The sequence below is a fragment of the Megalobrama amblycephala genome, linkage group LG6 (assembly GCF_018812025.1).
Source record: "Megalobrama amblycephala isolate DHTTF-2021 linkage group LG6, ASM1881202v1, whole genome shotgun sequence".
NCBI lineage: Eukaryota > Metazoa > Chordata > Actinopteri > Cypriniformes > Xenocyprididae > Megalobrama > Megalobrama amblycephala.
In genome coordinates this window covers 10,340,258-10,365,916 of record NC_063049.1, presented here as the reverse complement: position 1 = coordinate 10,365,916, position 25,659 = coordinate 10,340,258, and the positions used below count along the sequence as shown (strand labels likewise).

Genomic DNA, 25,659 nt, shown 5'->3' with positions numbered 1-25,659 from the left:
GCTCGTTGTCTTTTGACTTCCGGTTTGTATTTCCACAGCGATCTTATGTATTTATGAATGACCTGCTCATTTTGAAATCTTCCCGGTCTACTAACATTTGTTAAGACAAATGTTTAGTCTGCTTTAAACATAACAATGCTCATGATAACTTTCATTAACTCTACAACAGGTAAATCCACTTCACCAGCTAATTATTCTTTGACAGCGATGCCATAGAAATGTACAGAAGTTCAAAGACAATATTAGAAAGATGGCAGCGCGCTTGTTTCTCTAGCGCATAAGGTCTATAGTAGTGCCATCTGCTGTTAAAAACTAAGCTCAGAATCGATTAAAGAGAGTCGCGATCCATCTGAAAATATCAGAATCACTCCAGATTCTTTGTAACGCAAATCGATATTCGCTGATTGTCCCAGCTCTACTAAAACCATTTCATAATTTATGGTAGTTTTTAAACTTTGCATTTGTTGTGAAACACAAATCTCTACTTGAATGATCTAGTGTCTGTACAAGAATATTTGCCTTACTCATCCATGATTTGTGGATGGCAATTAATTGATAAAGTACACAAGAGCGTCTACCCTGCCTGTAGTTAATTCACATATTCCAAAATGACGCTGAGGAACTGTCACAGTCCACTGGCCCATTTTGACAGCTTACTTGATAGGACATTTGTCCTCTGAAAGAAGCCTCCATTGTACACATTCCCATTAGCACATAAGTGATGTCAAAAAGATTTTTAAAGTCGCAATGAAATGGAAGTAGCAACAGATCTTTTATTCCGTATTGTGACGCACTACGACCCCACTTACTGTCAAATTAGACTTTCACACCTCATAGAGGTTAAAGTGAAATTATTGGACAGAGGATCAGGGATATTAAGCTAAAACTATGAGTATTCATAGTTTGAGTATTCATCTGACACACTCAATGCTCTCCAGTGTTTAGAAACCGGGTCTGGCGGTACCACTTTTAGCATAGCTTAGCATAGTTCATCGAATCTGATTAGACCATTAGCATCTCGCTCAAAAATGACCAAAGAGTTTCGATATTTTTCTATTTAAAACTTGACTCTTCTGTAGTAACATCGTGTACTAAGACCGATGGAAAATTAAAAGTTGCAATTTTCTATTGCAACTCTCATTCTGGCGTAATAATCAAGGAACTTTGATATTGAACTTGATATTATGCAGCGCCTCTCACAAATGTCTCCATGGTTGCAAGGCACGCTCCCTGTGCAAGCAGGGGGTCACAGGCACTGTGTAATAGCGTCTGCTGCACCCATGGTACAACAGCAAAGTTCCTTGATTATTACGCCGGAATGAGAGTATAGTTCCTAGCCATATCGGCCTAGAAATTTTTTTCAACTTTTAATTTTCCATCGGTCTTAGTACACGATGTAACTACAGAAGAGTCAAGTTTTAAATAGAAAAATATCGAAACTCTTTGGTCATTTTTGAGTGAGATGCTAATGGTCTAATCAGATTCAATGAACTATGCTAAGCTATGCTAAAAGTGGTACCGCCAGACCCGGAGATCGGCTGAATGAATTCAAAAATGGTAAAACTCAACTGTTTAACTCTATGGGAGTTGGAAAATGAGCCTATTTTCAAAAAAGAGGAGTGTTCCTTTAAGGTTTGGTTTACTGTATGCCGCATTCGTGGATGTGTTTTTTTCTTACAGCAGTTTGATGGTGTGGGCTGTAACGGATCATCGTCCTCTTTGATGGTGACTCAGGACTATAACGCACTGAAAGAGAACGAGATCTGTGTCACGCAGGGTGAGACGGTGCAGATACTGGCCACTAACCAGCAGAACATGTACCTGGTGTACCGACCCGCTAACAGCCAATCACCAGCTGCGGAGGGCTGGGTGCCGGGACACATCCTGGGCCCCCTCACTAAACCCCTCATAGACACTACTGCTGACTCAAACATCAAGTAAGTGTCAGTCAATACTAACTGGAGCTATGATTGGATTTTTTTTTTTTTTAAACTGCACGCCCGTTTTTGAACACTCCCCCCACCCCATTCTGTTGGAACTAACCCGGATGTTTCGGACCCTTTTGCACAGGAAGTTTTGATTTTCTTCTTGAGCTTTTTTTCTGGGCTAAAAGTAAAAAAAAAAAAAAACGAACAGATAAATGTTGAAAGGACTTTAGCCAAGCCACATTGTTGTTATTTTGTAGACTGAGGATTTGCGAACAGTCTTACATCAGTGTGGAAATGGACACGTCTGGACACTTATTTCAGTTGCTAACACCATTTTTATTGTTTCTTTGTTTTGTGTTGATATAATTTTTCTTTTTCTTTTTGTGTGTGTGAAAAGGAAAAAAAAAGTGAAGGCCTTCTGAAGGATTTGGCCTGTTTCTCCTGACGGAGAACATATACTGTTGTCTATGGCAATTTTTTATAGATCGTGTATTTGTTTTAATTGTATTTTTGTATAGACTCTTTTTTTGTTTGTTTTCTTCTACAGGATCACATGTTGGCTATTTACTGTAAATACTGTTGGTCTGTTTACTGTTTGTAGCACATTCCTGTAAAAAGCCTTTTGCACTATTTAAGTGAACCTTTATTAATGAAGTCAGGTTTGTGCAATAGAACTACAGTTGCAATGTTGTAGTGTAACTAATAATTTGAAATGTATTATTTTAAATATGTAAAATAAAATTTTGACATGCGCATGACTTAACAACTTAGTCAAGTAGACTGTTTGTTTTATTTTCCTTTTTAATATAAAATAACAGTGGCAAGTGAATGCTAATAGTACATTTTAAGAAATCCTTCATTGTGTTTGCAGTGTTGAAGTGGTGCATCTTATTTTTATTATGTCTTTCATTTGTTTTATTTCATAATGTAGTGTGTAGAACACTTATTTTGCTTTTGTACTAACCTCTCTGGTCCTTGACAGTAAAGGTTTGTGTGTGAATCAGTATGTGCTGTGAATAATATGAATGATTGCTGTTCTCACACAAACCATGTGTCCACCATGCTGTGAGGATGTAGATTTATACCACTCCAATTTATTATTATTATTTTTTTTTTAATGTTTTTAAAAGAAGAAGTCTCTTGTGCTCATGAAGGCTGCATTTATTTGATCAGAATTACAGTACAAAACACTAATATTGAGAAATATTATTACCATTTAAATGAACTGTTTCTATTTGAATATATTGTAAAATGTAATTTATTCCTTTGATGGTAAAGCTGAATTTTCAGCATCATTACTCCAGTCTTCAGTGTCACATGATCCTTTTAAAATTATTATAATATGCTGATTTACTGCTCAAGAAACACTTTATTTTTATCAACATTGAAAACTTTTTCAGGATTTTTTGATAAATAGAAAGTTAAAAAAAGACTTTATAACATTATAAATATCTGTTAACACTTTAGTTTAGGGTCCAATTCTCACTATTAACTAGTTGCTTATTAGCATGCATATTACTAGGATATTGGCTGTTTATTAGTACTTATGATGCACATATTAATGACTTATTCAACATGACCATATTCTACATCCCTTAATCCTACCCAACACTTAAACTTAACAACTACCTTACTAACTATTAATAAGCGGTAAATTAGGAGTTTATTAAAGCAAAAGTCATAGTTAGTAGTGAATAGTGAGAGTTGGACCCTAATCTAAAATGTGAACATTGTGGTGTCAAATCAATTAATCACATCTAACATATCGCATCTACCATAAATGTTTGTTTACATAATATGTGTGTGTGTATTTATATTATATATATATATATATATATATATATATATATATATATATATATATATATATATATATATATATATATACACACACAGTGGTGGTCAGAATTATTGGCACCCTTGGTAAATATGATCAAAGATGACTAAAAATAAATCTGCATTGTTTATCCTTTTGATCTTTAATTCATAAAATTAGCAAAAAAAATCAAACCTTTCATTGAAGGAAAATAATTGAAAGTGGGAGAAAAATCACATTATGAAATAAATGTTTTTCTCCAAAATACATTGGCCACAATTATTGGCACCCCTAGAATTTTTTATGAGTAAAATATCTCTGAAGTATATTCCCATTCATTACATTTTTTTTGCACACCAGGGTGATAATGAACATGAAACTGTCCAGTCATGACGTCCTGTTCCACAGGAATATAAACATGAGGAAACACAAAGGCCAAATTCCCTTAATCATTCATCACAATGAGTACAACCAAAGAATATAGTTCTGATGTGCAGCAAAAGATTGTTGAGCTTCACAAAATAGAAAGTGGCTGTAAGAAAATAGCTGAAGCATTGAAAATCCCCATTTCCACCATCAGGGCAATAATTAAGAAGTTCCAATCAACTAAAGATGTTACAAATCTGCCTGGATGAGGACGTGTGTCTAAATCATCCTAATGCACACTGAGGAGGAAAGTTTGAGTGGACAAAGACTCTCCAAGGATCACAGCTGGAGAATTGCAGAGATTAGTTGAGTCTTGAGTCTCAGAAAGCCTAAAAAAAATGATCAAAGAGCACCTACATCCCCACAAGTTGTTCAGGAAGGTTTCAAGAAAAATCCTCTGCTCTCATCCAGAATCAATCTCCAGCATATTCAGTTGTCAGAAACGACTGGAACTTCAAATGGGACTGGCTTCTAAGGTCAGATGAACCTAAAAAATAGCTTTTTGGCAGCAAACCCACCAGATGGGTTTGGTACACACATGGATAAAAAGTTCCCCATGCCCACGGTTAAATTTACTACTGGATCTTTAATGTTGTGGGCCTATTTTTCTGCTGGTGGTCCTGGACATCTTATTCAGATACATGGTATCATGGATTCTATCAAATACCAACAGATAAAAAATCAAAACCTGACTGCTTCTGCTAGAAATCCTATAATGGGCCGTGGATCTTCCATCAGGGCAATGATCCAAAATAAACATTAAAAAAAAAAACACAAAAATGTGTCACTGAGCACAAAATGAAGCTTCTGCCATGGCCATCTCAGTCCTCTGACCTGAACCCTAAAGAAAATGAGTGGAGTGAACTGAAGAGAAGAAGCACCATCATGGAGCTGGAATCTGAAGGATCTGTAGAGATTCTGCATGAAGGAATGATCTCTTATCTCTTGTCAGGTGTTCTCCAAACTCATCAGGCATTATAGAAGAAGACTCAGAGCTGTTATCTTGGCAAAAGGAGGTTGCAAAAAGTATTCAATAAAAGGGGTGCCAATAATTGTGGCCAATGTGTTTTGGAGAAAAACTTTTATTTCATAATGTGACTATATATATATATATATATATATATATATTAGTCACACAAACATGCATTCGTATACATACATATATACACACACACATTTATGGTAACACAAACTTTTATGTTAGATGCGATTATATAAATATTAATATATATATTTCTGACCCTAAACATTTGAACTACGTATTTAGGTATAATGCAAAATCTGATTTTCTCTGAGTACTAAGATTATACTGGTGTAATTAATATTTGGGCACACTTAAGAAAACACACTAATTCAAGCACACTTAAGCACGTCTGAATGCTGTACTTGGGTGTCAAAATACTTTTTGAGGCATCTATAAATGGAACTGGATGATGATAAAAATAGGTTAACAATACTCAGTATATTGCTGTTTGCTGTTTCTTTTTTTGGACTTCTCTTTTTCCCTCCTGAAATAATTTTCCCCTGAAGCACTTTAATTTGCTTTTCCTCGCTGTTAGATTTGCATTTCAACCAGCGTTTTTGGGTTTGACAACTTGATGTTTTGACACAACAGGAAATCTCTCTCGTGGAACACGCTTCGTGCTCGCAAGCGTGCAGAGAAGGACAGTGCGCCACTCAAAAGTGACATAAAAGTTGAGAATGGACTGCGTAAGCCAAAGGAAATTCTCAGCAGCAAGGTCACTGAGAAAGTGAGTAGGAGGATGAGGAGGTGTGTGTGTGTGTGTGTGTGTGTGGGCTGCATCCTCACCTGTGTGAAAATAAACACTGAACACATCACTCACCCCACTTGTGTTTGCCCAGTGACAGCACGACACTGACAGAAACACATGATGTTTCAAATATTAGCTTTTGTTCAATTTTTTTAAAAAGCCATTATATATATATTTTAATTAGAAAAGTTGAATGATTATGATTATAATCTGCTAACAACTGCATGACTATAAGTATATACTGTAGTACAGTACAGGCTGGGTAGGACTTTTTATTTATTTATTTATTTATTTATTTATTTATTTAGATCCCAATACTTCTCAATAAATTAATAAACATTTATTAACTTTTTTATTATCATCATTATTTTGATTTGGTAAAATACTACAGTATGAAAATGATACTGATAATGATATGAATAGTTTTTATTTTTATTGTTGTATTCCTGTCTCTTTGGCCTGGGGTTCTTTCAGACTGTAACTCCGTCTCTCTGTATTCCTGTACTGTGAGTGTGTAACATTTCTCTCTCTCAACCCGAACCACAGGAGTCCCGCAGCTCAGACGAGTCCGATTGTGAGGATGAACTAGACCCCAAAACTAGTATGGAGGTAGAGATGCTGATCTCAATGCATGCTGCCCAGTAGATTTGTAGATTTATATTTTTTATGTATTTATTTGTAGTATTATTTTTAATAAACTGAATTGAATAGTAAATAGGTACAGCTTTTGAATCTTAAAGTTAAAGAAATATGTGAACCCCTTTTACATTTTATTTGGCCTAATTTGTTGTTGGTGAGTTATTATTTTAACTAATTGTGTGGAGTGACTGGTATAAAGGGTCGTTCACACCAATAATGATAATTGTAACAATAAAGATTTATTTATCATTCATTCTATGAAAATAGTGAAGTTCACCCACAACTATAACGATAACAACATTAAGGAACGATAATTGCTGAGATCACTTTCAGAACAACTTTTTGCATCTTATGAACGATAAAAACACTGACAGCCAATCCGAATTCACCCAACTTTAAAGAGCTTGGGCATTTGAACTGTTATAGTTACGTTATAGTTATCTCTGGTGTGAACGGGCCTCAACCCTAATGAAAAGCTTTTGTAATGTTCAGGACGAAATACTAGCTTATACTGTAATCAACATCTCAGACACTATAGACCTTATTTACCAGAGAAACAAGCGCGCCGCCATCTTTATAAAATTGTCTTTGAACTTCCGCTTTGCGGTAGCTCTGTACATTTCTATGGCATCGTTGTCAAAGAATAATTCGCTGGTGAAGTGGATTTACTTGTTGTAGAGATAATGAAAGTTATCATGAGCATTGTTATGTTTAAAGCAGATGTCTTAACAAATGTCAGTAGACCCGGAGGATTTTAAAACGAGCAGTTCATTCATAAATGTAAGATCGCTGTGGAAATACAAACCGGAAGTCAAAAGACAACGAGCGCAACGCTGAAAAGGGGCGGGGCTACATAAGGTCTATAGCTGTCACATGATCTCACTGAGTACATGTTTTTTTCAGTGGCTTTAAAGTTCTTACTGGAGAAATTGTGTTCAGTTAGTGGCCAATCTGCAAAAAATCTGATAGAAGTATCATATATTTTTCTTCTTTACCTCAAATCAGGCTTTTTTGTGACTGTTCTAGAGCAGAAAGACCAGGTGATACCTCTATCAGAAAGGCGATTGGCTCCTATAACTGAAAGGCGGGACTGCAGTGTGTGTTGCCAGTCAAATAAGAGATATCTGTGTTTGATATTACTCGTTTATACATCACACTAGAAATCCAAAGTCAGTTTGAGTGCATTGGGTTTTGAAAATCACAAGCTCGGTTGTATACTCTCTTTCAGTGTATTTGGTCCAGATTCAGGATTTCACATTCTACACGATTTAGCACACTGCAGAAATTGTATCAATAGTATGGTAGTGTGCTATTCCGAACAGACAGTGGTTGAATACCAAATTGCATACTACTCTTTCTATTTTTCCCATATCTTTTATATGCAGTGTTGGGAGTATCGCATAACAAGTAATGGAAATTACATAATCAGATTACTTTTTCACGCATTACAACAAAATATCAAAGTTTCTTTTTCAAATAAGTAACGCAAGTTATTTTGTTTTCCCATGTATTGACTGACAGCTCTCCTGTCCCCATGTTAAGTGCAGAGGGCTTGTATGTGAACATGATCACTTGCATGAAAAATTCAGTATTCCTCAAAATGAATGAAAACAGTGAAATGCAATCTCTGAATACGCAATAATTAAATGTTATATTACATAAATATACTTTGTATTTAATCTCACTTTATTAACCAATGTCTTTGCTGCTGACATTTGATGATCCAATTCAATCATACTATAGGCAAATATGACTTTTTTTTTATTGCTGAAGTAAGAGTGTTAAACTTCCTTCTCCTGTATCCTATTCTTCTTTAATCCAGAATGGCAGCACAGCTGAAAGGTTTGTTTGAGCGGTGCCCTCTACTGTACAGGTGTAAAAATGCATTTCCTTCAGCCTGAGGCTTATTCATTTAACTTTTGGTGTGAAAGGGCCTTAACATTAACAACCCTTTAATAACGAAAAACAAACAAGTAAGCCCAGCCCAGGTAAGAGAAAAACAAAAACGTAGTATGCCATTTCAAATTCAGCCAGTGTCTGTCATCTCATGCGATGGTGCTGCCCTCTGCTGGCTAGTGCTGAAGTGACACAACATTAAGCTTTCCTTCAGAAACAGTGCTTTTGACCCTCTGTATGCATCTGTAACACTCATCTGTCTGTTTTGCAGTTGTTGAACCCTAATTTCATCCAAGAGGGTGAGTTTATGAATGTACAGATGCTGTGATGTTCAGTTTGTCTGTATTTTTCACTAGCAGGGTAAGATGTGGGAAGATGCCCCCATTAGACGCAATGTGCATTTACTTTTATAATATATATATATATATATATATATATATATATATATATATATATATATATATATACATACATACATACATACATACATACATACATACATATTAGTACCTGTAAAAAGTTTGAAAACATTACAATTTTTAAATGTTTTTGAAAGAAAAATGTTATTAAAAGTCTCTTATGCTTGCCAAGGCTACATTTACTTGGTAACACTTTACAATAAGGTTCATTAGTTAAACATTATTTAATGTATTATCTAACATGAACTAACCATGAGCAATACATTTGTTACTGTATTATATTTACTAATCTTCGTTAACATTAGTTAATGAAAATACAGTTGTTCAATGTTAGTTCATAGTGCATTAACTAATGTTAACAAGATTTTAAGAATGTATTAGTAAATGCTGAAATTGAACATTAACAAAGATTAATAAATGCTGTGTAAGTGCGATTCATTATTAGTTAATTTTATTAGTGTTTTTAACATACTGATTTTGTGCTCAGGTAACAATTCTTGAATAATTTAATTTGTAAAATGACGGCAGATAAAGCCGATAAGAGATTAATTTGAAATGTAAATGTATTCTGTGACATATACAGACATATGAATTTATACATATTTAATAGCCCACATCTTACCCTATATATTGTTGAGTGGTCATATGTATGTCACATGTAGCTTGTTTTAGAATTTGAATTAGCATATGTGAAATTTAATATTATTATTATGTGCTTCTTTTTATTTTTTTTATTTTTTTCAAACACAGTCCAAGTGTATAAAGTGAATGTGTGGTATGCTAGACAGTGTGTTTTAATAAATTGTATAGTCTGATTTTGAATCTTGCATCTGTAATACAGTGGCTCCAGAGTTCCTGACCCCTCTAGCGGACGTGACGTGTGCTCTGGGGGAGACGGTGGTTCTGTGTTGTAAAGTGTGTGCTCGTCCCAAGCCCACGATCACCCTGAAAGGACCCGATCAAAGTCTGCTGGTCAACAATAACCGATTCACTATCAATATCAGGTACAAATCCACAATCAGTCACAACACAGACTGTGAGCACATGAGTTCAACTGAAACTCTTGGGAAAGGTAAAGAGGCCATATGTTTTTCTTTTCCTTTAGTGTGTAATGTAACTGTTTGTTTTGGTGGCTGAACTGCATAGTTACAAAACTCCCACAAAAGGGATTTAATCTAACAGAAGAACACTGCTCCAGACCTGCCTAAAATTCATCCATTGAAGTCCAGATATAACTTCCACAAATGTCTATGGCTCTGTCCCAAATGGCACCCTAAAGCCACGGGTATACTTCACTTTCCGCGCCCGGACGTGTCAAGCGCGCAGTCGAATATACTTGGTTTAGTATACTAAACCAAGAATGTGCGCGGATGACCGAGTTCGACACATGCGCAGTGCAATTTTTTCTATACTATTACCAGACATTGTGTCATCAACCGGACATTCGCTGGGCTGGATCGGAGAAGAAAAATAGTGCATCCACCATTGCAGCATAGTTCAGAAGATACACCAAGAGAACATGACTCAAAAGCGATGAAGGCATTTCACTTCATTTTTACAACCCAAAAGTTTGCTTGTGTTCAGTGTCTTTTGTAGAGGAGAGCTTCCTGAACCTGGGATAGTACAATGCTGGATATACACAAATTGTGTTTGCAAAGTTGGTTCCGATCGATCCACATTTCCAGAATTGAACTCAGGCTCAAACCGATACGGTAAAACTGACAGCATTAACTGTTTGCATTTACAATTGCTTTAGAGGCCTTGGAAGCTGCGATTATAGTTTCTGACACATTTATAAAGCATGCGTATGCACAGATTTGATCTTAGAGTGTGAGTATGCTAAAATCCATGCCAACATTGATATTTGTAAAAACGGTCTTTGACATGGAAAAGTGCTTAGCACCACGTCAGGGTCTGAATAGACTTACACACTTTTCCTTGTCAGAGTATTGCAGGTGTTTGGAAATCTAAGCTCACCATTCTAAATTAAAGGATTTGGGCAGTGACTGGTGATCTTTTATATGTTACTGACATTAATTAGGTGTTGTTTACAAGGTGGAGAACTGAAACCATTCAGCTGCACTAGTTCAAGATCATTTGCCATTTATAGATTTCACATCTTAAAGACAGATGTTCCTGTGTGTTTTCCTGAGAAATGATCATAAGATCAAATTTAGGACGGTTTCTCTGCAACATTTTATAAATGGGGCCCCATGTGTTTGGCCAATCCCAGAGCACTGGGTCAGCTGGCCAATCAGAGTACTCTGAGAAGGAGGGGATTGTAGAAACCAGAACTCAATAAGAGCATTTCAGACAGACTGGGAATTGAGGTGCTGCAATAATCTACAGTATGTAGAAAATAATGTGTGTTTTGAACATTAAAGCATGTTAACCTATTTGTTAACACCTAATAAACAAACAAAATAATGAACTTTTAAAATAGCATCATATGACCCCTTTAAAGGGTTAGTTCACCCAAAACTGAAAATTCTGCCATTAATTACTCACTCTCATGTCGTTCCACACCTGTAAGACCTTCGTTCATCTTCAGAACACAAATTAAGATATTTTTGATGAAATCCGAGAGGATTCTCACTATATTCTCGTTCATAGACAGCAATATAATCAACACTTTCAATGCCCAGAAAAGTAGTAAAGACATCATTAAAATAGTCAACGTGACTGCAGTGGTTCAACCTTAATTTTATGAAGCAGCGAGAACACTTTTTGTGCCAAAAAACAAAACAAAAATAACTTTATTCAACAATCTGTTCGCTTCTATGTCATTCTCCTACACTGTTTACATTCAGCGCTTCCAGGTTCTATGTCCAAACGCTGACTCATTATTGGCCAGCTCCTATGTCAGTATGCGTCACGCTGCTCATGTGAACAGCTTTGGCCAATACTGAGTTGGTGTTCTGACGTAGAACCTGGAAGCGCTGAACGTAAATAGTTAACAAAGGTCTTACGGGTGTGGAACGACATGAGGGTGAGTAATTAATGACTTTTTTTTTCATTTTTGGGTGAACTAACCCTTTAAAACACTTGTTCTCCTGGTACAATCCATCCTGGAGTTGATTATTGAAATTCTATATTGAAATGACTTTGAGTTTAACTGATTGGTTCCAGGAAAGTGTTTAGGAATAATGTCATCTGAATTTGTTCTGTGGGAAAACTGCACCCATGTGACCTCATAAGTCTCACTGTTATGTAACTGTCCCGTGATTCCGCCAAGATTCCAATTTTCTTCTTATCAACTGCACCAGTGTCTGTGGCTTTTAACCCTCCTATACAAGAGCACTGTACAACCAAAACACATTTTTGTGATTTTTACACATCACATCTTTAACTCTCTATGGAGCACAGAAAAAAATACATCCCTAAACCTGATATTCAAGTATGTTCATGTTATGACTTACTGTATGACCTTTGACCTAGATACAGTACATGTAATTTAAACATAAACAACACATAGCATATTTCTTGTTATTTGAAGAATCTTGATTTTATATTTTGCAAAAGCAGGTTGGTTTTCGTTTTCTACTGCCCTGAATAAGCTATTTTATATGACAGATGTTTACATACAGTCATACCAGACTGTCCTCCAAAAAAACAAACCTATTGGTCATTTTTCAAGCACCTTATTATGACATATATTTATGTTTTAAAGTCATGCGCCCTCTAGCTGGCATAAAAATAATGACATTGTAATAATGTGCAATAATGAGATTGTGTTACATCTGTTGTCATGAAATGACGTATGACTGTCGTTACCAATCAAAATGCGTGTTCATTTAAATGCAATGTGTGGACTTTTTACACCATTTGTCCTACTTCCGTTTAGCAAAACTGTTTTTTTTATTAATGACTACACCCACCCCACCCCACCCCACCCCTAAGCCTACCCTTAGTGATTTATAGTTCATATACACTTTATGAGCACATGCATTCCCTGGGTTCGAACCCACGATCACATGATCACGTGATTGCATATTGTTGTACATTGCAATGCTCTACCAACTGTGCTACGTGAAACCCGAAATATGACGCAGATAAAAGGGAACAATGCATTAAAATGAAAGTGTCCTGTTGTTGATAGAGGCGCAACTTTAGTAAATGCTCATATGGGTCGTATTGGTTGGAGAACATGTTGAGTCATACACTATTACTAATGATAACTGTGCCATTTGATTGTCCACTTTAGGGATACGGGTGATATCGTATTGAAGATCTGTAATCTAATGCCACAGGATACTGGCATCTACACGTGTGTGGCTGTGAATGATCATGGCACAGCCTCCTCATCTGCATCTATTAAAGTACAAGGTAAAAAGACACAGAGAGAAATAAAGATGGGCGTTCATCTGTCCACATGTTGTAATTGGAGTTGTTCTCTCGTCCAGGTATCCCAGCAGCCCCTGCTCGACCTGTGGCGCAGGAAGCCAGCAGCACAGCAGTGATTGTTCACTGGCTTCCTCCAGCCAGCTCAGGAAACTCTGCCATCTCCAGCTACACTGTGGAATACAGGCAGGAAGGTAAACAATTACACGCTGTGAAATCCCAACAGTCTTGGCACAGCAACACTGACAGACATCCACTGAGAGAACTACTGCCTGAGATTTCTGTTGTAATGAGAGATACTTACTGTGGTTAACTTGCTCTTTTGAAATGAAACACTTTGATACTGTACAATGTAGAAATAAAACTCTGCCCTCTACTCTCACATTCACACCTCTCCCCAATCCACCGACAATACGGATTGAAACTAAATAGCTCTGAGCTGTCACAGCTGTGAGAACATTAACATTTGATTGCCCACATTTACATATCATCACCTATTCTGTGCTCAGCGATTTTAAAGGTGTAGTAAACAATTTCTGTGAAACAGTTGATATTTGAAATCACCCCAAACAGACACACCCCTCCCTTCATTGCTCCGCCCACAAAATACATGAACATGCAATGCAAGAGTGGATGTGGAGTTCATTTGCAAAAACCGATAAACGCCACTTTTTTTTAAAAAAATGAACTGACTGTGGTGCGTTTTTCTGCACATATAGCATGTTCTGAACCCTAAATGCGTTTTGTCAGAAAAGCCACTGTCAAGGCATCGTGAATTCACGTTTTACAGCAGAAACTGACAAGTGCCCTTGTTGTTTGTGTAACTAGGGCTGGGCGATATATCGCATGCGATTGTCACCGCTAAATCGCCATCACCTGCTTTCAAATGGAGCGGCATTTAATAGACAGAGCCGTAGTTCACTGACAAGCTACGCAATATCGCGTTCATTATCGCAGATGAATCGCCTTCGATAATGAACGCGATATTGCGTAGCTTGTCAGTGATCTACGGTTCTGTCTATTAAATGCCGCTCCATTTGAAAGCAGGTGATGGCGATTTAGCGGTAATCAGGGAACCGGCTTTACTGACGAAATGCGCGTGACAATCGCATGCGATATATCGCCCAGCCCTGTGTGTAACCAATAAGTCAGTTTTAGCGAATCAGCAAGCAATGTTCAGGTCAGGGGACAAGGGTGCTAGTCACTTCGAAAAGACGTGCTAGCTGAGGGGAGTTTCGTCGACTAAAAGTGATCAAGGATTTATAATTTCGACTCCTGCAAGTCCTACACCATACACGTCTTACATGCTGAACCCTTTTGTGTTTGAGTGTGTGTGCACGTGAGTGTGAGTGTGTGTGTGCGCATTTGTGTGCACACGTGTGTTTGAGTGTGTTTTAAATATTTATATATGTTTTATACAATTACAAAACATGAAATGTAGAATTATCTGCTTTTGCTAAAAAGCTAACTATTTATATATATATATATATATATATATATATATATATATATATATATATATATATATATATAAAAAACATACTTCACAATGAACTTTTGTAAGTTGTTATACTTAAAGGGTTAGTTCACACAAAAATGAAAATAATGTCATTTATTACTCATCCTCATATCGTTCCACACCCGTAAGACCTTCGTTATTCTTCGGAACTCAAATTAAGATACTTTAGTTGAAATCCGATGGTTCAGTGAGGCCTGCATAGGGAGCAATGACATTTCCTCTCTCAAGATCCATAAAGGTACTAAAAACATATTTAAATCAGTTCATGTGAGTACAGTGGTTCAATATTAATTAGTGGTGGGCATAGATTAATTTTTTTAATCTAGATTAATCTAGATTAAAATGGCTTATTTGAATTCTGCCGAAGACATTCAGAATATGTGAGATACCCAAATTGTCCCTGCATCCCAATGTCCATACTATCCATCCTAAATAGTATGTGAGATTAAAATAAGTGTGTCCCAAAGCATAGTATGTTGAAAAGAGTATGCCAAAAGTCCCCGGATGGTCTACTATTTCCGGTAGATTTTCAAAGTGTGGATCATTGCACACTATAGAGGCTAATATTGCCTACAACCCATTGCTGAGAGGTTGTTTGAGTGACTAATAATCAGTTCAAACTGATAGAAAATATTTATTTTAATGTTATATGTGTTATTTTTCATCTGCAAATACCAATGTGGACTTTTATAAAGATCTGATTGGCCATTAACTTTTAAATGCATCATTATGCATTAATATGAGGAGAGTTCTCCACATGAAAGACTCGCGACTGCAGATCAACATGCTGCATTTCTCTCTGATACGGTAGGAAATTAGCTAAATGAAATGTGGAGGATGTAAGATGATTGACAGGGCAGTTTACGGTGACTGGATGCGACAGAGAGCAAAGACGCAATTGTATGACATGATAGTATGTCCCAAAGCTTGTCTACTCTTTTGCTACACACTCAAAAGTAAGTACTTTTTGTTCACAGAAAGAGTACATACTTTTAGGGCGTAGTATAAGTAGGCGAATTGGGACGCAGCAAATGACTAAAAGTAATCCGCCATTTTGTCCGACAAAGCAGATAGGCGTTAGAAGATTAACCTCAGTGGAGTTAAACTTGAAAAATTGTGTATATTGACATCTTTCCGCGTTTAAAACAACATTGATTCTCATGTTCATTCATGTTTATTTGATGTTATAAATGATCGGTTAACAAGCCTCTTGAGCTGAGGCGCTACAGCAATCTGGTCACGACATATTAAAGAGCAACAAAACGGTTTTTATTGTTTGAAATTCTTAAAAAAACTACACAGTTTTAAAGCTGGGACTTTGTTAAATATCATAAGTAACCTGCTCTGTCTTGTCTATCGACGTGTTGTCAGTGTACTCTTTGCTCCGTGATGTATTTATCACTGCATGTGACGTGACAGTGCCACGGCTTGTCGGACAAAGCAACAGTAAATAAGGGGGGCGGGTCTTTGCGAAGGGTCAGTTCGGCTAGGTATACATCCGCGCTAAAATAACAAGGTGAAAGTCATCATAGCTTGCGTAGTATAGACCCAGCTCCCAACCCAACTTTGAGAATAGATTAACGGCGATATTTTTTTTATCGCCCGATAAGAGCGCCGATAACGGCCCACCACTAATATTAATACTATAAAGTGACAAGAATATTTTGGTGCGCCAAAAAAACAAAATAACGACTTATGTAGTGATGGCCGATTTCAAAACACAGCTTCATTAAGCTTCAGAGGGTTATGAATCTTTTGTGTCGAATCAGCGGTTCTTTATCATAAAGCGAACTTCCTCTGACCTTTTCTCTTTTGTAATGTCTCTCAGCTATATCTCTTTCTACAGTCTTTCAAATCCCCCTCTTGCTCACTCTCCCTCTCTCCTCCCTCATCACGAGTGGACACGCCCCCCTACTGCTGATTGGCTACAAATGAGTTGTGCTGCTCTGTCAGATCCACTTTCAACAGTGTTTCTCAGAAATTGCATACTGTACCTTTAACACTGAATTTTCAGCAGCCATTACTCCAGTCTTCAGTGTCACATGAACCTTCAGAAATATTTGCTTATTAGTTTTATTATTATCAGTGTTGAAAACAGTTGTGCTGATTAAAATTTTGTGGAAATGGTGATAAATGTTTTTTTCAGGATTCTTTCATAATTAGAAAGTTCAAAAGAGCAGAATTTCTTTGATATAGAAACCTTTTCTAACCACGTAAAAGTCTTTATTGTCACATTTGTTCAGTTGAATGCATCCTTGCTGAATAAAAGTGTTAATTTCTTAAAAAAAAAACTTTTGAACAGTAGTGTACATAAAAAAAAATCTAAAAGGTACAGTAGCAAAGAGCCTGTTTCATTGAAAGGGTGAAAATGGTGATGAACTATTGTTGTTTTACTATGTTTAGTGTAAGGAACTTTGACTGACACAAGTAGAGTTCAGAAATAAATACTTTTCTACAGAACTATAGATTATAGCATCTTTATTAAGCTTCATGCATACTATTTTGTCTGAAAAAGTTAATGTTATGACATGAAAATGTGATATTCTGTTTATTTACCCTGAAACCTATAATATCAGTTAAAATTTAAAAACTAAAACACTTGAAGAAAAACTATATTTCTGTTATTTTGTGTGTATTTGTGTGCAGACTCTCTGGTGTGGCAGAAGTCGGTGGTCTCCACTGCAGATGTGTGTGTGAAAATTGAGAATCTGATTCCTGGTGGACACTATCAGTTCAGAGTCAGTGCCAGTAACCCCTGGGGCATCAGCCCACCCAGTGAACCCTCAAACATGGTGACTTTACCCAGCACAGGTGAGGACAATCACATAACACATAACATCTTATACATATATTACATAACATAACATAACATAACATAACATAACATAACATAACATAACATAACATAACATAACATAACATAACATAACATAACATAACATAACAACATAACATAACATAACATAACATAACATAACATAACATAACATAAACATCAGTGCTTTACCATAAGTGAATCTTCCTGTCTCATACAGATTCATAAATGTTTGTAACAATTTTAAGCTGTATAAATATGACAATTTTTAATTTTTGGGTGAACAGTACACTCTTACATATCCTACAGTTTCTATTAAACCACCACTCAGGCTGCCATCGGTACCATCAGCTGTGCCATTATCTCTTTTTGATGCTTAAGCAGTTTTAATATTAGAAACTTTAATATTTTTAGAAAAATTAGTAATTTTTTTCCTTTGCCATTATTAATATAATTTACCTGTAAAATATCTCATTTAAATAAATAAAAAAATGCCATTGTTAATAACATTTACATTTACTTTTGATGTCACTTTAATATTTTTAGAAAAAAAAAAAGACTTTTTTGCCATTATTAATAAAATTTACCTGTACTTTGATGCTTAGGTAGTTTTATTATCAGTCATTTTAATACTTTTAGGGGGGAAATGTTTTTAAGAGTATTTTTAAATACTATTTAATAGCTGTTTCAGTCAGTTATCTTTACTTACTAAAGTATGTTACTTTACACAACTCTGAAATTATGACTTGATTTTTTAACTTCTTTTACAGTTAAAAAACAACAAAAAAATTGAAACAAGATACATTTACTTGAGAAGTAACACTACATAAGATAATAAGACTTGCTTTCAGAGAATCTAATACATATACAGTATCTAAAAGTTTAAATAAAAAAATAAGTTGTTAATTTTAGTTAAGAACAGAAAAAATCTGTCAGTGCAGTAAGACAAAATATACTTATTCAAGATATAATCTATGAAATGTTTTAATATTTTACACATTGTTGCTTCTCAAAAATACTACTCATTGAGAATATAATTTTTTGTAGTGCAGTTGATTTCAGTAGGGTTTGATCACAACACAGTGCACACAAATGTTGGGTAAAATTATGGCTTTAATTCTATTTCACTATTTTTAACTGAATTGCAGTCTGGGATTGACTTCTCAGCTAGAGATACATGTGATGCTGCCTTCTATTTTAGCAAAAATAAAGTAGAAATAAGCATAATTATGCCACCTATACCTTTTGGAAAAGCCTGTTTTGGTAGGCAGAACTAAGTTTAGGAAAAGAACTGATTCTTCCAAACACAGTTCTTATTCTCTTTTTTTTCTTTTCTTCACTTTCATAAAGCCTCGACATATGACGGCACTGGAATCCAGTGGAAAGACAATTTTGAATCTGCCTTCACAGAATTATGTGAAATTGGACGGTAAATATATATGTTTTTACCTTCATTAACAAGCAATCTAGCATCATTCATCCTGTCAGTAACAATCTTTGGCATTTTTTTTTTCTTCATATGTTCTCTGTTTCAGGGGTCGTTTCTCAGTGGTGAGGAAGTGTCTCAGTAAGGCCAGTAAGAAGGAGGTTGCTGTGAAATATGTCAATAAGAAGATGCAGAAGAAAGAGCAGGTTGCCCATGAGGCCGATATCCTGCGTCATGTCCAGCATCCCCAGCTGGTGGCGCTGATTGATACCTATGAGTCACCCACAGCCTACATGCTTGTTCTTGAGCTGTGAGTAAATCTCATTTTGGAAAGCAAATATACTTCCGTTGACACAACGGTTATATATGGAAGCTTGTATCTGCCACGGAATTAAAAACGTAAAAGTTAATTGTGACTTTTTATAACTCATAATTGCAATAATTGTGAGGGAAAAAAAGTATTTTTTATTTTTACCTTTTTATTCAGTGGTGGAAACAAACTTCTATAGTTATGGGCCTAAACTAGACAAATCAGTTATGTCTAGACATCAAATACATGTAGACGTATTAAAGGTACAGTGGCAAAAACAGCTTGTTTAGTTCAAAGGTTCTAAGAAAATTATGGTGCACAAGTAAATCATGACCATTTTAGTATAAAAACCTTGACAAGCATGACAGTTGAACTTTAAAGAAAAATATGTTACAGATGTGTACAATATGAGCCTTTTAAAACATTGCATTATATCTTTAAAGCAGAGATCTTCAACCCTGCTCCTGGGGACCCACTGTCCTGCAAAGTTTATTTCCAATCTGCTTCAGCACACCTGCCTGTGTGTTTTCAGGCACTCATAAAGAGCTTGATTAGCTGCTTCAGGTGTGTTTAATTGGGGTTGGAACTAAAGTCTGCAGGACAGTGGGTCCCCAGGTGCAGGGCTGAAGTCCTCTTCTTTAAAGGGATAGTCCAGGGGTGTTCAATCCTGCCTTTGGAGGGCCACTGTCCTGCAGAGTTTAGCTCCAACTTGCCTCAACACACCTGCCTGGAAGTTTCAAGTATGCCTAGTAAGACCCTGATTAACTGGTTCAGGTGTGTTTAACTGGGGTTGGAGCTGAACTCTGCAGGACAATGGCCCTCCAGAAGCAGGATCGGACACCACTGGGATAATCAGTAGTGGCCTTTGCTATGTTTTTCACTTGAATCACCTTGCATCAGAAGAGGCCTCCATTGGTTGCACTTGAAAAAGAGCCCCACCCCAAATATCAAGATATATGGAGCCAAAATGTCCCCGTGTGAGTTCCTATAACAGCATATAGAGTGCTGTTTTCCCAAATATCAGCACGCTTGCAAATGTGATAGCCTATTTTATACAACAGTTCAATAAAGTTAACGAGTCAACAAATCCACAGTACAGACAGTTGCATTGTCCAGAAGCTTTTTTTTTTTTTTTCAGGAAAAAGAAAATGAAATTTAAAAAAAGAATGACATTTATTGATATGATCATTTTTATGTGTTCAGTGTTGAAGATGGGCGTCTGCTGGACTATCTAGTGGCTCATGATGAGCTGATGGAGGAGAAGGTGGCGTTTTTCATTAAAGACACACTGGAAGCTCTGCAGCATCTGCACACCTGCAGAGTAGCTCATCTGGACCTCAAGGTGAAACATTATACCACCACATCAGCATATTTAGAGCTTATTTAGTAAAAAGTAGAAGTTTAGCAGTGACTGCATAGCAACACTCTAGCAACCACCAATTAGCCATGCAACAGTGTGCTTAAAACCTACATAAAACTTACTAATAATCTTTTAATAATTCTAAATAAAAGAGTCAATTGCCAAAGCTCCAGTTCCCAGTAAGTGTCCTGAGGCTGCACATTGGCTGAACCAACCTTAAAATATACACTTTTTAACACAGTTTGAACATAAGAAACAACATTTAAGAAACAGTCCATGTCAGATTTATTTCTGGGGTCGGTTGCATAAACCTCTTAGACTAGTCTTAAAAGTTAAGACACTAATGTTTTTCTTGAAGAATGGTCACAATTTTTAAAGTCCGTTACATAAAAATGTAGATTGGTGTAATCTGAATTGGAAAAATAACATTGATTACCCTTTGGTTAACTGCAAGTTGGTCAAACTAGTTCTTAAGACACAGTCTTAATATAGTGACTAAGTTTATGCAACTGGCCCCTGATTTGAAATATATAATTATTAAAATGTGAGCTTGGCAAGAGGTTTTTGAGATTTCGGTATTACGCTATTTAAGTAGATCGGAGTTGGTCTTGCATGACTGAACAAGTAAATCATGACCATTTTAGTATAAAAACCTTGACAAGCATGACCGTAGATCACTGACAAGCTACGCAATATCGCGTTCATTATTGAAGGCGATTCATCTGCGATAATGAACGCAATATTGCGTAGCTTGTCAGTGAACTACGGCTCTGTCTATTAAAATTATAAAAGACCAAGTGAACTGACTTTTGTTGCAAGGGACTTTGAAAAAGCCTGCTAGAAGCCTACATATAGCAGCAACTCCCATCACCTTAGCAACCACATAGCAACATCCTGGTGACCATCCACATCACACTACCATTTTGAGTTTTGTATAAGTAAGCACCAATTCTAAAACAGAGTTAAGAAAGTCTTTCTTCTTCCTCAGCCTGAAAATCTGTTGGTGGACCTCCACGTGCCGGTGCCTTGCGTGAAGCTCTCAGATCTGGGCGATGCAGTACAGGTTTCGGGTCACCGCTATGTGCATCTCCTCCTGGGAAACCCTGAGTTTGCCGCTCCAGAGCTCATCCAGGGCACCCCGGTGTCCCTGTCTACAGATGTGTGGAGTGTAGGGGTGCTGGCCTACGTCATGCTCAGCGGAGTCTCCCCGTTCCTGGACGAGAGTCTGGAGGAGACCTGCGTCAACATCTGCAGGCTGGACTTCTGCTTTCCTGAGGAGTACTTCTGCGGCATCAGCCAGGCCGCCAAAGACTTCATTGTGTCCACGCTCAACCAGGACCCCAGAAAGAGGCCCAGCTCAGCCTCGTGCCTTCAGCACCCGTGGGTCAGTGCTCATAGTGGAGATTACTCCAAAACACCACTGGACACCATCAGACTCGCTGCGTTCATCGACAGACGCAAACAGCTACATGATGTCAGACCTGTGACAAACGTTAAAGGACTGGTCAGCAGCAGTATGGGACACACCTTGTGAGACGAGAACATGGGGTGAAGTAGGGAGATTCTAGCATGTTACATGCTGTTCTTCAACATTAAATGTCATTTACATTATATCATATCATTTGGAATGTGCACTTACTGTACACCGTGTTTCCTGTAGAGTTATTTGGCCTGCTCTGTGATGACTTGTGACCTGGGGAGATCAACAAATTTGTGAGACCATTAATAGATTGAGAAACTGCAAGGACACTGGAATTGTGGGAATCGCAGAGCTATGAGTAGTGACGTCATTGAATGTCATATAGGTGGGTGTAGCTTAGGGTGATTTGCTTTATAACTTTGAGAGTACTAAACAGACCAGTAGTTGGGTGTTGTTGTATGTTCAGTTGTACTGAAAAGGTTTACAGGAATTTAACCAAAAATGAGAATTCTGTCATCACTTACTTGTGTCGTTCCAGATCTGCCAAATGTGCTAAAACAAAATGAGATGTTTAGATGAATTTTAATGTTGCTCCAAGTAAATAATAATTTAAAAAATAAACTAATTCACATATATTCAAATATGGCACATTAGGTTTCACATCTATGATGCTGAATGGCTCATTTCTTGAATGGATCGCAACATGCCAGTTTGAATGTGCAGAAGTTCAATAAAGCAATAAGCCCCAAGAAGCTGTGGTTTACAGTGAATTTAGAACAGCTAAGGGGCATCATTAGTGCCTAAAACCCCCTTTAGCTGTTCTAAAATCAGTGTAAATCACGGCTTCATGGGGCTTAAAACGGTTATTCCACACACCTGGCAAGGTTTCATTAAATAAACACTGACACAAAAATGTAATGCTATTGATAAAAAAAAAACATATTTTTCTTCCACCAGTGTAGTTCTTCAGAAGCAGAACACAGATACAGTGGCGCAGTAATACTGATGTAATGCAGTCACAGGTGTATGTTTGTAGAGTAATTTACAACGGCATTGAACACGACTCAACAAATTATCAAGGACGGGAACTATACGTTTTATGAATATGATTTAAAAGCTTAATTTGGAAGATTCTTCAATTTTATGATACTTTTACCACATTTTGAGCTCAATAAGTATCAGTACTTCTCAAATTCAAATACCAGTTTGGAGCAACATGAGAGCAAATAAACGATGACAGAATGTGGATGACGATTGGGTGTGAAGAGAAATTTAGTGATCCATCATCTTGCAGCAGATATATTTTTCATAGCTTCATTAAGATGAATAAAAGAATGTAGAATATTTGACAGGTTATTGTACAAATACATGCATGTAGAAATAACAGAACATCCACCATTTAACCTGTAATATATTCAGTTTTCATAGTATGGGGTCATGAGGGTCATCATTGATGTCAGTTAGCATAATGAGGATTATTTTGAATGTCTTAAAATAGAAACCTATGAATTGAACAAAGTATGCTGTTTTCTTATTTGTTAGCAAAGTATTGTCATTTCAGTTATTAAACCTCAGCACTTATTTACACTGCCGTTTAAAATTTGGGGTCGATGAGATTTTTTTTTTTTTTTTTTCTTTTTTGTGATTGTTTTTGAAAGAAGTCTCTTCTGCTCGCCAAGACTGCAATTATTTGATCAAAAATACAGTAAAACAGTACTATTGTGAAATATTGCTATAGTTCAAAAATAACTCTTGTCTATTTAAATATATTTTAAAATGTAATTTATTCCTGTGATGCAAAGCTGAATTTTCAGCATGATTACTCCAGTCTTCAGTGTCACATGATCCTTCAGAAATCATTCTAATATGCTGATTTGGTGCTCAAGCTTTCTTATTATTATCAGTGTAGAAAACAGTTATACATTTTTGAAGGATTCTTTGAAACAGAATAGATTTTTTTTTTAATGCCAGTATTTACTGTCACTTTTGATCAATTTAATGCATCCTTGCTGAATAAAAGTTTAAATCTTACTGACCTCAGACTTTTGAATGATGCAGTATTTTATTTATTTGTTTATTTATTTTACAAAATATCCACACATTGTCCAAGAAGAAACCACTTTTGCCTTTTACTCCATTTATGTAATTTATTATTTTTTAAATTTTTACATTAATGTATTATAGGAATGTCCAACTATTTCATCTGTTATACGTTTATGTTTGACTATATAATTGTTCTGTGTGTTGTATGTGCAGTCAGACTTGTAATATGTCAAAATGTCACAGGAGTCACGTATCGGCTTTGACAGGCCAGAAGCACACAGCCCGTAAACACTTTCAGTTGATAATGTGACAATAACATCGAATACACTCTAAATACACACCTTTGCCATGTGTAGCAACTCATAATTCAATAACTACACATAATGTAAAAACATGACAGTTTTTGGTGAGTTTATAATGTAATACATTTCTCATAATGTAAAAATTGTTAGATTTTAAAATAAGATTTTATTAAGTTTTGAGAGAATTATTACATTATGAACATTTTATTACAATAATAATATAATACTTATTACATTATGCACAGTTGTTACATTATGAGTTGCTACAGCATCAATACTGGAAGGGAAGCCTAATAGAGAGGTTCAGTGAGGGCCAGTGAATTATCACACAGTGGTGTAGTATAAAGACGTTACAGCATGACACACCTGTCAATACTGCATTGGGACAATCGCTACATCTCATGTTTAACCTCATCAGCTCTCGCTGTTTAAAGCTTCTGCTCCACATTAATAACCTCTGTAATATCATCATCAGGGTTGGGTCTAGTTTCACTTCAGCACATCTGAAACAAACAACATAAAAATAATCGGAATGTAATTTGATTTTAGGCAACTTAGATCTCAGGAGATCTCTGAAGAATAAAGCCAGATCTGCTCATTACATCTCTGTTTCATGCATATGCCCCTGCAAAAGGATTGTATAGAAGCCTGTGTGTAAAATTTGCTGAAATTTTTAGTTTTTCTTGATTCATATGGGCTGTTTGTTTGTTACTGAATGTTTAATAAACTGTGCTTTGTTTTTAGGAAAACTTAGTTTTCTTGTATGTGTTTTTTTTTATTCATCTGGAGGTGGTTTTATTAATATTAACATTAGCATGCAATCGTAATATTATTTTAGAGTAGTAATTATTATTTTAATATATTATAAATGTTAATATTACATCTGCACAATTTGAAAGTACAAATAGTTTATTTACAGTTGCATACCGCGCATAGTTCAATTACACAAGATTTATATAGGAAAGAGGCATTTGTAACATAAGGCCTGGTTTCACAGACATTTAAGTAGCTTTTATAAATGTGCCTTAGAAAAAAAACAATACTGGTGTCCATCTTGAGACAAAACAATGGCAGTGACATATTTTAAGATATCTTTCGGTTAAAACAGCTTAAATATGCATTTTAATCTGGGACTTGCCTTAAGCCTTGAAAAAAAATAGTCAAAATTCATTTGTTTTTCTTCACTTGAATGACAGTTACTCTTAAATGCATTTGTTGCTCTTATAC

At 36.1% G+C, this 25,659-nt stretch overlaps 1 protein-coding gene across 9 annotated transcripts in view; it reads left to right on the top strand.

Annotated features, from left to right (window-relative positions):
* kalrna (kalirin RhoGEF kinase a) overlaps positions 1-25,185 on the top strand; it is a 320,600-nt gene extending 295,415 nt beyond the window's left edge. For 7 of the 9 annotated variants that reach the window (XM_048192910.1, XM_048192909.1, XM_048192913.1 and 4 more), the window contains 12 exons: positions 1,681-1,937; positions 5,786-5,921; positions 6,489-6,551; positions 8,749-8,776; positions 9,738-9,900; positions 13,101-13,222; positions 13,300-13,431; positions 17,403-17,567; positions 18,922-19,000; positions 19,107-19,307; positions 20,511-20,649; positions 21,656-25,185. In XM_048192910.1, the coding sequence (XP_048048867.1) occupies positions 1,681-1,937; positions 5,786-5,921; positions 6,489-6,551; positions 8,749-8,776; positions 9,738-9,900; positions 13,101-13,222; positions 13,300-13,431; positions 17,403-17,567; positions 18,922-19,000; positions 19,107-19,307; positions 20,511-20,649; positions 21,656-22,201 (2,031 nt within the window). In that variant the 3' untranslated portion in view covers positions 22,202-25,185. Of the gene's footprint in view, positions 1-1,680; positions 1,938-2,325; positions 2,699-5,785; positions 5,922-6,488; positions 6,552-8,748; positions 8,777-9,737; positions 9,901-13,100; positions 13,223-13,299; positions 13,432-17,402; positions 17,568-18,921; positions 19,001-19,106; positions 19,308-20,510; positions 20,650-21,655 lie in introns of those variants that run through there. The other 2 variants (XM_048192911.1, XM_048192915.1) reach the window with 2 other exon arrangements.
* The last annotated feature ends 474 nt before the right edge of the window (positions 25,186-25,659 follow it).